At 39.6% G+C, this 13,834-nt stretch overlaps 1 protein-coding gene across 3 annotated transcripts in view; it reads left to right on the top strand.

Annotated features, from left to right (window-relative positions):
• Nucleotides 1–13,834, top strand: part of PTPRN2 (protein tyrosine phosphatase receptor type N2) — a 658,488-nt gene that overhangs the window by 255,779 nt on the left and 388,875 nt on the right. For all 3 annotated transcript variants that reach the window (XM_069006416.1, XM_069006415.1, XM_069006418.1), the window contains exons 8-9: nucleotides 1,173–1,213; nucleotides 2,873–3,246. In XM_069006416.1, coding sequence (XP_068862517.1) covers nucleotides 1,173–1,213; nucleotides 2,873–3,246 — 415 coding nt within the window. The remainder of the gene's footprint in view (nucleotides 1–1,172; nucleotides 1,214–2,872; nucleotides 3,247–13,834) is intronic.

The raw sequence follows: 13,834 nt of genomic DNA, 5'->3' as shown, positions 1-13,834 counted from the left end.
CAGGTTCTTTATTTACCAAAAAAACCTCTGTTTGGGAACACTTGGTCTTCAAGCTTCATAAACAAGATAAACCTACACACCCAATTATATTGAAATAAGAATTGCTTTATGCTGTGTGGTCTAATTTACTATTCTTGAAAATGAGATGTTTAAGCAAAATGATAATGGAAAATATTATATTACAAGATACATTTCAAAATATGCAGAGAAAAAGTTCTGTTTTACAGAAAATCATTCTTTAACATGCCACAGTTACTTGCAGAAGAAAATCTGTGACAAGTACAGGTACAAACCCACTCGTTCCCTTTCCTGATTAGGGAATAAGGAGAGGTATGGTTATTTGTTTCTGTCTGCACACACATTTTCCTGATGATGCAGATTCAGGAGCCACAGTAATTGCCACTGATGAGTGGATACCACAGTGGAACATAAGTTACTGCTCATCCATTTTCTATTTTAGAAATGTTATAACATCTGGTACACCAGAAATGTATACTGTAAGTCATAAAAAATTATTTTAACTGTCTGTTTTCATGATATACTGAAATCCTTACTAGTTAGGGATATTCTGGTTATTGTGATTGCCAGATTTTGTTGTAGATTAAAAGGAGCAAGCTTGAGGATTTATCTTGAATCATGCTGAGAAATATGAATAACAGTTCATAAAGCAAAAAGCCAGTGTTACTTGACAGAGGTTAAAGATGTGACTGGATATTATCACTATAGTTAAACTGTAACATGATTTTGGTTAATGATATCTATTGAAATATGTCGATTTTTTACCACCAAAATACATATGAGGGAAATATATGTTTCCTTTTCCTTTACTGTAAATGTCCATTCAGCAAGCTAGAGACATTTTATTCTGGTTTTTCTCTCAGATATTGGTAAACTGATATGATGATTTGACACTTAATTAGCAAAATAACACTATTAGATTGGCTCTTGAAGTACTCTGTCTATTGATCTTGCATTAATTTGCTATCAAAGTGGGGTTAGAATAACAATAACAAATTATACAGTGCTCCTTACTCTGCCCTTTCCACTTTGATGTCTCAATGTTTAAATCACATAAAAAGGCCACTGCTAAAAAGCAGCCTATGAGAAATCTTTGTTTTGTATATGATGTTTGCCCTTCATAACTATGTATTTGTGCTTTTCTTATCCTACAGACAATGGGGTGCATGAAGCGGGTGAGAGAACTGATAAAGAGGTAGAGTACCAGAATTTTAACAAAACAAGTGTTCTGTCTCAGAATATCTGTGCAGCGAAAGTCAAATTCACACTTAAGAAATATAAGACTTGTTTTGTGTGGCTATGATTCAATACCACACATAGATACTGAAATATTAAATGAGCACTTATTTAAAACTTAACGAAAATGAGTTTTGGTGTTCAAAAGCAAAACCAAGTCCTTTCCCCCCCTTTCTTTAATTTGTAAATAGACAGAATTTGTAATAGATTCGCAAAGTTCGGTCAAATTCAGGATTTTCCTCAAATCAGTAAATTCTGAGTGTTGAGATTGAGTTCTTGAAAATTATTTTTTCCCCTGTCCTTTGGCTCTTAGTTCTGAGGAACATATGAACCCTTGCTCAGTTAATATCACTGGTTTTCAGAAGTGAATGAGTAAACATATTCCCTCTGAAGGCATGTGTGGGTCAGGGGGGTAGCTGTGTTTCAAAATTCTCTCTCCTTGCATGGGATCTGCCATTCAATTTTATTCATTACCAGTAATTCATTGAACATCAGAGGTATTTCAAAAGCTCTAGGCATTACATTTCGTACCCTAGCTAGTAACATCAAAATTAGCATTTTAATCCAGATTACTTATACAATATTCTTCCTGAGCTTTGAATCATATCCTATGGACTGCTGTCCAATATTTAGCCATTTTTGAGGTATATTCATCTTTCTTTTTCTCAGTTTCATGAAGCAGAAAAATGTCAAAGGAACATTTTTAAAAACTGTGTGAAACTTCTCCTACTATATACTCTATCAAAAGCTAATACTGCGAGACTCATAGATGGGCAAATCCTCTTGTGTTCACAGTAAAATCTCTTCAGCCCTTTTACCACACAAGGAAAACACAAGGACAATGCAGCAGGAGCTTTAAACACCCACATAAAAATCTTCAAGGAATGAAGTGCTCTAGTCACAATAGACTTACAGAGGATCCCATGTATAGATTTCTTTGTGACCATTTGAATAGGGGGTGTTTGAATGAAATTATTGTGACACGGAGCACAAAGTGCCCATTAGCCATCATTTCCTCCCAAATGCTTGGCTGAAATAAAGTTATGTAATGAAACCAGCTAATGAGTTTTTCTAGATACCTGTTTGGACTTTGGCTCATTCGCTTATTGTTTTGATTTATTAGACAGATTTTTGTGTTCTATGATCATGTGTTTAGCTTGTTGGATCACTTGCATACAATTTGTCACCATTTCTAGAGATGAAGAAGGGAAATAGAATTGGTCATATTTCCTGTTCCTTTCCTGTGTTATAACTTTGAGACCCAAGAGGTATGCAAGTTTCCAGGCCCAGCTTAGGCGTATTGATGGACATTTATATATTTTCTCCTTTTCATTAACTTACCTGATAACAAAGTTTTGTTTTCATCAATATTTAAACACACAGACACATGGAAACGATTGGAAAAATATGGTGGCATAATTTAATGCTCTTTTATTATTACTGAATAAACATCCTGTTCTTAACATAGTCTAGCAACTTACAGAAATTAAGAAAATGACTATGTAACAGTTGTATGAGTAGACTCCATATCAATAAGAGTTCGAAAAATTATATCCAGGTTTAGTGAGTATAACTTCCTGTGTTTAGTTTTAAAAATAATATTATTCTTTTAATACAGGAGAACACTGCAAAACTAATTAGATTCTTGAATGAGAATGCATTACCTGAAAATATGCATAAAAACCTTATTCCTGAAGAATCTACAAAAACAGAAACCAAGAAATCTGAAGAAACTGACTCTTCTTCCTCAGAAGAAACAAATGCTGGTGTGGAAAATGTAAAAAGTGAGACTTTCTCAAGGGAACTGACAACTGCAAAGAACAGTGAATCTGACTCCAAAGACCTGAGCCAGACCAGCTACTGGATTAAGAATGCTTTAATGCAGGATGGAAACTCCTATGAAAAGCCTCAGAAAAACACAGGACAAGGCTTACAACTTGAAGTGAAGTCTTCTGAGGAGAAAGAATATGGCTATATTGTGACAGTGAAAGAGTAAGTACGGCAGCCAATTTGAATGGCATTTTTAACTGGGGAAAAGATAAAGTCATTGCACCTAATGAAATATGAATGTACAAGAGGAAAATGCCACAGGCCTGATTTTTAATACATCTGAAACTGTTTGGAACCTGTTCGGTACTTTGATGAAAATACAAGCAAACAGTTCAGTTTTCTTACAGTTGCCTTTCCTCCCCTGCAAGAGACATTAAATTTGTAGGTCTTTTGCTTAGACCTCTCTCTATCTTCTCATGTTCTAGTGACCTTCCGATATGTCAGTAAGTGTGCTTATGGTTAGGATGTGAGCTTTAAATATTTGACTTGAAAGTAGTCTAAATATCAATGCCTGAGTCATTCTTTCACAAAAACGACACACAATAATAAAGCACAGTGTTTTCTCTGTGGTTTCATTTTGATCTGAAAATAACACATATAGGAATCCAAACATCACATATACAGCTAGTTTAGAAAGAAAGACCTAATGATTTCTGGTCATGCCACTAATGAATTTGACATTTAACACTATACCTTCAGAAAGACAACTTGAGCCCCTTAATGATACAAAGTTCATTACAGGAACATTTGGGATTTTAAAACCATGTAGGCACTTTTACATCCTTCTTCCCTCTGTAGAACAATGTTATATTTGATTAGCGATCCTGACTCCTCTTCTGTGAGAAACTGGGAATTTCTAGGATGAGCTTACAAATCACTGCCCAGAATCACAGAGAAACTGAGACAGAAATTTATTTAGCATGTATTGATTCTTTTGACTGTCTTAAACTTATTAATGGGATTGAAGGCAATGGGATTGTGGAGGATTCTTGTTTTTACTATACTGTGTTGCACTGAGATGCATGTGGCTGCATATTAGAAACAGACCAGAAACTGATGGAATACCCTTTAACTGCACCTCTTTGTTCCTGCCTAGGAATGCTATGTAAAGCAGTAGAAGACAGTTTTTCCCCAGCTCAGCACTACTTTCCTACTTCCCCCAGCTCTTTTAACTCACATCAGTCTGAAGGACTCATTTATTCCAAAGAGTATCTTAATGACACCATCCATCTCCTTTGACTATCCAGACTTATTTGGCTCATAAATGCTGTAAAGCTTAGAACTCTCAGAGCTCTGTGAAATTGAAGACATTCTGAATCTCCAACGTGGAGATTCTTCACTGTATCATCTTACCTAGTTTTCTTCCTAGCTAGTCTCCCACTGAGGGGTTTTCCCTGAATTATGTCTATTATTCTATGAAACTTGCTGAAGAAGATCATTTTTCCAAAGATTCTTGGTTCTAGAGGAATCCATATACACAAATATAATCTACCTTCTTTACCATTTTTAATTCTAGAAAAACAACAAGTACTTTTCTTATATACTGGATTATTACAACTTTAATAACTGTGGACAAGATGCTCTTAGATAGCTAAAGAGAAAGAAGTTCCATCTTTTACTGGATGTGGGTGAAAACATAGGGCAAAGGATGAGAAGAAGGCTGAGGTACTAAATGCCTTCTTTGCCTCAGCCTTTAATCGTAAGGCTGGTTGTTCTCCAGGTACCCAGCCCCCTGTGCTGGAAGACGGGAATGGGGAGCAGAATGATGCCCCCATAATCCAAGAGGAAATGGTCAGCAAATTGCTACATCTCTTAGACACACATAATCCTCTGTGGCTAGAAGGGATCCATCCAAGTGTTCTGAGGGAGCTGGCAGACGTGCTCACAGAACCACTTTATATCATTTACTGGCAGTCCTGGCTAACCAGGGAGGTCCCTGGGGGCTGGAGGTCAGCAAATGTAATCCCATCCACTAGAAGGATTGAAAGGAGGATCTGGAGAACTACAGGCCTGTCAGCCTGGTCTCGGTGCCTGGGAAGGTCATGGAGCTGATCATCTTTAGTGCCATCATCCTGCATGTACAGGACAATCAGTGGACCAGGCTCAGCCAGCATGGGTTTGTGAAGGTCAGGTCCTGCTTGACCAACCTGATCTCCTTCTGTGACAGTGTGACCCACTTAGTGGGTGAGAGAAAGGCTGTGGATGTGTCTATACAGACTTTAGTAAAGCCTTTGGCACCATTTCCTACAGCATTCTCCCTCAGAGTCTGGCTGCTCATGGCTTGGACTAGTGCTCTGTTCACTGGATGAAAACTGGCTGGATGTCCAGGCCCAGAGGGAGGTGGGGAATGGAGTTACATCCATGGTTGTAACTCTGGGCGGTCACAAGTGCATTCCACAGGGCTCAATACTGAGGCCAGTTCTGTTTAATATCTTTATTGATGATCTGGATGGAGGGATCAAGTGTGTCCTAAGTCAGTTTTCAGGTGGAAACCAAGTTAGGAGGGAGTGTAGGTCTTCTGGAGGGCAGGAAGGCTCTGCAGAGGGAAAAGTCTCAACTTGCACCAGGGCATGTTCAAGTTGCATATTAGGACAAACTTCACAGAAAGGGTTGTCAAGCACTGGAACAGGATGACCTGGGAAGTCACCAACCCTGGAGGTATTTAAAAGGTGTGTGTGTGTGTGTGTGTCACTTAGGAACATGATTTAGTGGTGGACTTGGCAGTACTGGGATAACAGTTGGACTCAATGATCTTAGAAGTCTTTTCCAAGCTAAATAATTCTATGATCCTATGATTCTAGTCAGTGCTATAGCTGACATTTATGGGGAGACCAGTTCCCTGTTAGCTTCTGAGATTTTGCAAGTATGATCCAAGGAGGTGTTAACACTGCTGCAGTGAACGCCATGAAATCTAGGATGCCAGCATTTAATTGTGCCACAAACCAAAGATAAACATTTCCATCTAATAGTTGAAGGAGAGATTTGTGATACTTTACAGACTTGTCAAAATGGCAGTCTGATTGTCAACAGCAAGAACAGTAGGTCACTCCTGCTGTGTTTGTCAAGTGACCTTTCAGATGGTTGCAGCATTGCAATCCATACCAATCCATATTATCCATCAGTGCTAAGGTTTGGAATGAATTGACAGTTTCAATGTAGAAAATTGTCCAGCAAACCCTCCACTGTGCTGCTTCAGCAGTTTATTATTCTGAGAAACCAATCAAATTGGTGATTTACTTTGTTTACTCTCTTCTCTTTCAAAAAATTGCTATTCTACCACTGGAGTACTTGTATAAGACTTTTTCTTTCTCAGTGTAATTGCTTTGAACTCTCACTAATTTTAACTCTGAAATGATAAAGTAATCGTATTTTTATTAAGTAATCTACAGGATGTTATTTTCATTTGTATTCTACTTTTACCATAGTTATAAAATACCTTTCTGTTACAGTTTTGATACATCATCGTGAGCTCTCAAATCGGAGAAGTTTTGCCTTCGGACTCTTTCTAGTTTCTGAAATCCTAGTTCTTCACATTTGGGAAACATTTTTTTGTGTTTAAAAGCATGCCAATGCTCCCATTTGTTTGGCAGTATTTTCTCTAAAATGAGGGCCTAGATGCCACAATCAAAACATTTACATAGTGTTTAGTCTCCTGAGTGTCTCATGAGGAAACCCAAAGCCTGACTTTCCAGAATATGTAGTTCTTACCACCTCCAGTAAATCTAAATGTAAGCTGCTGCTCAGCAGTTTAAGTAGCCAAGCTGGCATGCAATTTCTCAAATATGAGATTGAGTAGATAGACTTAAATGCAGTAAGAAAAATCCTACTTGAATCCTAGTTTGAAAGTTCATCTCTTTCCAGTGCTTATCACAGTCCTTCAAGCTTCAAAATCAAGTCATGCTTGCCTGAAGCCATGCTTGGACACCTAATGCAAAGCAACCTGTCCTGTTTTGTGATTTTTCAGAAGGCTTGTGCTTGAAGCTTTTCTTACAAATACTAGATAACAGACAGCCCATGGCAGCTCTCTTAGCTTGTGAGGCAACTTCTGGCATTGCTGTATTAGGCATTTCCTGGATAGTTCATGTTTTGTCCTATGTTAGCTCTCAATTCCAGACTGTCTATGTAGAACTGTATAGGCTGTGAATCTGTTCCCAACACGTTAACCGAGTTGGATGCTCCGTGCATGGCTCTGCCTTTCATTGGAGGGAGCTGCTATTCTGCTCAGGTGCTGGGAAAAAACAGATCCTGTGTTCATAGTGTAAAATTGCTATGGAATATGATTAGTCTGACCCATTAAATGTGCTGAAGGGTTGGGTTAATTGCAAGTGCTTGATATTATTTCTCCACCTTTACAAATGTGATAAATGATACTACTTTGCATATAATGATTACTTTCCTCGGGATGGCATTTGGGTTAGGACCCTGAAGCTGGGTTGTGCAGAAGTCTTGGTTTATTCCTCAAGTTTTCTGTTTTCCTTGGCAGGTCATTAAAGAATTGTATTTTTATGATCTTCATTATTTTTTTCCCTACCAGGTGGAAACATTTTAATTGCATTTAAAAATTAAATTTAAAATAAATAGGACAAATGAATCACAATATCTACAGCAATGGAACAGGGCTGAAAAGTTTTATCATTCTTAGTTACTAGAAGATTTTGGTGTTTCTTAGAAGCTGAGCATTTATATTCCATGAGGATTTTCAGCTCTTTGTAGAAAATAATAACAGAATGTTCTTGTCTTTTAACACATATATTCAAAAAGAAACACTGATTTGACCTTCTCTGAATATCTCACTGTCCTTTTTGAAATCATTATTCTACTTACAAGTGCACTTTATCAAGGGAAAGGGATTTGTGCATATTCTTCACTTAATTTCTACAACTAGCTTTAAAAACTAAGAGAAATTATAAACACACATAAACCAGAAAATCTGCTGCTACTGAAGTCTGTAAAAATGACCAAAGGACAGGATTGCTGACATGAGAAAAGAAGTTAAATGTAAAATTTTTATCTCTGATTTTTTACTTCCCTTGTATAACTCTTCCCTTATATAAATAAGTTCAGTAAATGTCCATCATTGATTTTAGAGCCAAAGGTTTTGCTTGTGACAACATAGCTTGACCCCCTATCTGAATAATACACATGGAAAATCCTTTCCTGTGAAATTACCCAGTAGGCACGATTTGGTCTTTGTGTTTCAGCACCAGAATTTGTAGAGAGACATAATTCTAGAATTTTCTGTTGCCAACTCTTCACACAAAATTATTCATGATCCCTAGAGTTTTCTATACATAAAATCTTCTTTCCATCTATAATTCTTCAGTTTTCTTGTGATACTTACAAAATGACAGAGATCATATCCCCCATATTACTGCTTCACTGCCTCAATTTTGATATTATATATTCCCAAAGGAAAATGATACTTCATGCTTCCTATTCATCCACAAAAAATAACAGAAAAGCAGTAGTTAATGTGGCTTTGTCACAGAGAGCAATAAATACTGCCTTTTATTTTTGATGTGAGTGTTCATCTTTGTATATTTTTATTATCTGTTATATGTGCAGAGATAATATGATAATCTGTTCTACTTCAGCTGCCCTTAGCTTTTGTGCTTTCAAAATCTGTTGAAATACATTGTGAGAGAACATGATTCTCACCTGCTGATGTAGATACCACTTTACAAGAGAAGAGTCCTTCCCAGTGTCCATCTTCCCCTCCTCAAAGGGCTTTGCTTTCCCAGATGTTTTCCTCTCATTTCTTTTGGGACCAGCTCTGCATTTTCTTCCTCCAGAGGAACATAGAGAGAAAATTTTCTAGTTGATGTAGCTGGTGACCAGCCAATCTGCTGCACTAATGACAGTAATGGCAAGGATTCACTCTGGTCCTAATGCAATGGGCAAATCTGTGAGTGTGCCTGGAGTCCCCAGTAGCACCACAAGGACTCCCTCAGATCTCTTTTACTCCACATAGCTGAACAGGAATGGCTACTGGCCTAGTTTCCCAGACCAGACATTCCCAGGCACTCCCATTCCTCTTTCCATGCCTCTGTGCTGCTTTGCCATCCTATGTTTGGGTCTCACACGCCAGGTCTTTGGAAGAGCAGCTGGTGCAGGTACTCCACAACCTCTCATTGAGCAGGTTCAGGTCACTGTGCTGACTCCAGGCTGTAGAACTGCACATTAAATGTGCCCAAACACACAAATGTGCACAAAATGTGCATGGGGCTGTGCTTTGTTTTTATAAACAGTGGGAGTCGTTAAAACCCTGAGATGCTGCAATATCTCACCATACCATATGGTCAGTACTGCTAGGATATCACAGTGCTTTTCGGGTAATTACCATTCAGGTCATTATGAAACAGTAATGAATTTTAAACTTTTGAAATGAGTGAGAGCAAGGAAGCCAAAGATCAGGATTCCTGGTAATGCAGCATACTGAATCATAATGCAGTCTATTATCTGACAGTACTTTTTCATCAGTGCTGTTCTGCCCAATCCTGGGAAGCTCAGATATAAAAATCCCATCATTTAATTTTCATGCTGCTTTTTTTTTTTTTTTTAAATTTCTTAGCTCACATTATGTGTACAAAATGGAAATACTTGACCACTAAAAATTAGAATTAAGTAATTTCAAAAGTAGAAAATCAGTGAATAAATTTGAACAGAGCTTCTCTGGGCAACCCGTGCCAGCATCTCAGTCAAGAATCTCCTCCTAACATCTAACCTAAACCTACTCTCTTTCAGTTTGAAGCCATTCCCCCTTGTCCTGTCACTACAGTTCCTGATGAAGAGCCCCCCTCTGATTTCCCTGTAGGCCCCCTTCAGACTCCAGAAGCCTGCTCTGAGGTCCCTAAACAACCTTCCCTTCTCCAGGCTGGACAATCCCACCTTCTCAGTCTGTCTTCACAGGGGAGGTGCTCTGGTCCCTCTATGAATTAGTATTTGTGTTTCTTCAACTCCTTTTTTTAAACACTGTATTGTTGGATATTCTTTGTCATTTTACATTATAAATTGGTCTGGGCTTTATGCTACCTTGAAGGAAGATGGAAGATATGAAGGATGGGAAAGAATGAAAAGTCAGAAGTGCATTAAAATGTGCATCATCATTTGTCCTCAATCTCATTTTCTAATTACTTGTATGAAGAAGTACTTTGATATGAAAGAACAGGTTTGCATTTTCAAGGCATTTTTTGCATCAGAGATTCAGGTGACGTGAACTGTGGATGGTATCTTTTCAGCTTTATACCGGCTAGCGCTTGTATTTCAATGCCTTAGAAAGCCTCGAGCAGCCCAGAGAGGCAGCACAGGCGATCTAGCACCTTAATAGCTCTAAAATCGGTACCTGTATCAGCTGCAGAGCAAATACCATCAGCAGAAGCAAAGAGGGAGAAATATAGCTCCCTGCCCGCTCAATTTCCTGCAGTTAGAAGCCTTAAGAAAGAGAGAGACAACCACAGATGTTCACAGGAAGATAGCTGAGCTGAGAGAGGGCGGAGCCTCCCCTCGACTATCCTTTATTCGGAGAAGAGGGAAGGGGAGGACCTGGGGTGAGTGGCCAATCAGACACTGCTGAAGAGTTTGAGTTACATTTGGTTTTGCCCGCGCTTCGAACAAAGGAGCTCGGAGCACGTGGCCGGAGCACGTGTCTTTGGGAGGGGGAGGGGAAGTTCAGAACAGGCAGCAACAATTCCCTATTTTTTTTTCTTTAAAGCTGGGTTGTAACTCTTAGTAACTTAAAGTGCATAGAACAGTAACAGAACAACAGTGCAAAACATAACTGGAATCTATCGTCCCTACAACTTCGATAGTACCTAGGATGCCTTTAAACTAGTTCCCCAGCAAAACTCAGGGGGTTAGTTAGGACATCTATGGTATGGAGTATCAGGACGAAGACTTACAGAGTACAGTGCAAAACCTGAGTGCAAAACAGTGCAACTTAACTCAAGGGATTAACATCAAAATCTGCAGCAAAGGGTTTACATGAGGGTGCAAAATTAGGATCCCTTTTACGGCGTCTCTTCCAGGAGGCAGTTTTAACCTCCTTAATTTTTGAGGAAGTGACATAAGGCTTTACCCATTTCCCTGGGATCCATCTCAGTCCTTGAGGGGTAGATACACTGGCATACCCACGTCCCCAAGTTACAAGTTTGTATGGTCCTTGGATTTTCTGAGTCTCTGGGTCCCGGATCAGGACTTCTGGATTCTCCTTCAGTTTCTGTCTCCCGGTGTTCTGGAAATGACGATAGATGGGAGGGTTTGAATCCTCAAAGGTGCCATTCAGGAAGTTTATGGTAAACAGTGCTTTGCTGAGTCTGAGGACAGGTGAATTGAGTTTGGTGGTCCCTGATTGTTGTAGCAGCATTCGCTTGAGGGTTTGATGGGCACGTTCAACAATGCCTTGTCCGGTTGGGGAGTGAGGAATACCTGTAACATGTCGAAATCCCCACTGCTGACGGAAGTTTTTAAACTCCTGAGAGGTGTAGGCAGGTCCATTATCAGTTTTTATCTCCTCAGGTATACCGAGCACAGCAAAAGCTTGGACAAGATGTTTTTCAACGTCCCTAGCTTTTTCGCCTGCATGTGCAGAGGCATACATAGCACCAGAGAAGGTATCAATAGAAACATGAACGTATTTTAATCTCCCAAATTCAGGGAAATGTGTGACGTCCATCTGCCACACTTCACCGCTATTAATGCCTCTGGGATTGACTCCCATGCCCAGTGATGGAAGCTGTAGCTTCTGGCAGTTGGGACATGTTGCCACTATTGCTTTTGCCTGCGTCCGCGACAGATGGAACATGCGGATGAGAGCAGGAATATTTTGATGGTACATAGCATGGCTCAGTTTTGCCTGTTCGAAAACTTGGGGGAGCTTTGGTAAGTCGGCTGATAGAACTATGTCTGCTGGCATAGCCAGAGCATCAGCTCTACGATTACCTTCCGCAATAAATCCTGGCAGGTTTGTATGTGACCTCACATGCATGACAAAATAGGGATGCTCTCTGTGGGAAACCAGATAAATTAATTTTGAGAGTAAATCATAAATTTTTTTGTTTGAGATTTCTTTTAGGAGAGCATGCTCAGCTCTAACAGTTACTCCAGCTACATATGCTGAGTCTGTGACCAAATTAAAGGGTTCTTTGAACCTCTCAAATGCTCTAATGACAGCTGCTAATTCAGCTACTTGTGGTGATCCTTGGATTACCTTTATGTCAGATTCCCACTTTTGTGTCTTTGAATTTCTCCACGTGACCACGGACTTCTTACTTTTCCCTGATGCATCAGTAAAAACAGTAATCGCATCGAGGGGTTTTCTGCTTTGTATCTCTCGAGGGATGAAAGAGAATGCCAGATTAAACATTTCATGTTTTGGGTAATGATTTGAGATTTGGCCTGAGTAACTATCTAATGCAAATTGTAAATTTATATTATTTTGGAGTAGGTGATCTAATGTGTCTGTTGTTACTGGTAAGTAGATGCATGCAAAGTCACATCCTGCCAGGGTGTGGAGCCTTGCTCTACCCTTCATGATAATTTTTGCTATTAATTCTTGTGGCTGTGTGATGGTTTTAGGAGGCTGGAGTGGAAGGAAAACCCATTCAATTATGATGAGGTGGTCCTTCTGCTCTTTGTCCCACTGAAATATGAGGCCGTGAAAGCGTGGTGCCTTCCCTAGAATGACAAGCTTAAAGGGTAGGGAGGGCTGATACCTGTGTGCTTGCCTGGTGGAAATGAGCTCTTGTATCTTTCTGAGAGACTGCCTTGCCTCTTCTGTCAGGGATCTGGGGGATGCTGGACCGCCTTCCCCTTTTACTAGGTTTGCAATAGGAGCTACATCCTCTGTGGTGAGTCCTAACCAGCGCCTTAAATACTTCAGTGTCCCACAGATCTGTTGCACTTCCTCTAATGTTTTTGGGTTATTATTAATGGTGACGGGTGTTGGGGTGATAGAGGTTTCTGTGATTTTGAGTCCGAGGTATTTCCAAGGGCTTGTTCTCTGCATTTTTTCAGGTTGTAATTCAAAGCCCTTGGCCTCTAGGGCCTCAATCACCATGTTAAGTGTCTGCTCAAGATACTGATTATTGGGAGCACACACCAGCACATCATCCATGTAATGTAGGATGATGGCTTTCTCTGCTTTGGCGCGGATGGGAGATAGAATTTTAGCAATGTACTCTTGGCAGAGAGTTGGGGAATTTTTCATACCTTGGGGAAGCACAAGCCAATGGTAACGTTCCATGGGGGTTTCATGATTAAGAGAGGGTACAGAAAATGCAAATCGAGGGGCATCTGCAGGATGGAGTGGAATATGAAAAAAGCAATCTTTAATGTCAAGAACAGCTAAATGCCAATGTTGTGGGAGCATTGAAGGTGATGGCATACCTGGTTGAAGGGGTCCCATGTCTTCAATAACTTTATTAACTTCTCTAAGATCTTGGAGTAGCCTATATTTGTTCTTTCCCGGTTTTTTTATTACAAACACGGGTGTGTTCCATGGGCTGTTAGTTGGAACTATATTTCCTTTAGCCAATTGTTCAGCTACTAATGTTTTGAGTGCCTCTAAGTTTTCTTTTTTTAAAGACCACTGTCTAACTTGCACGGGTTCATCTGTTTTCCAAGTTAATTTTTGTGGATGGCACTCTGCTTCAGTGGCCTGCAAGAGAAAATTTTGATATCTAGGGCTGATATCAATTTTTGTTCCCCACTGAGACATGGCATCCCTTCCCCACAGGGTGAATTTGGTGTCCAG

The sequence above is a fragment of the Aphelocoma coerulescens genome, chromosome 2, assembly GCF_041296385.1.
Source record: "Aphelocoma coerulescens isolate FSJ_1873_10779 chromosome 2, UR_Acoe_1.0, whole genome shotgun sequence".
Lineage (NCBI taxonomy): Eukaryota > Metazoa > Chordata > Aves > Passeriformes > Corvidae > Aphelocoma > Aphelocoma coerulescens.
The sequence above is the reverse complement of the archived record's forward strand: the minus strand, read 5'-3'. Positions and strand labels throughout refer to the sequence as shown.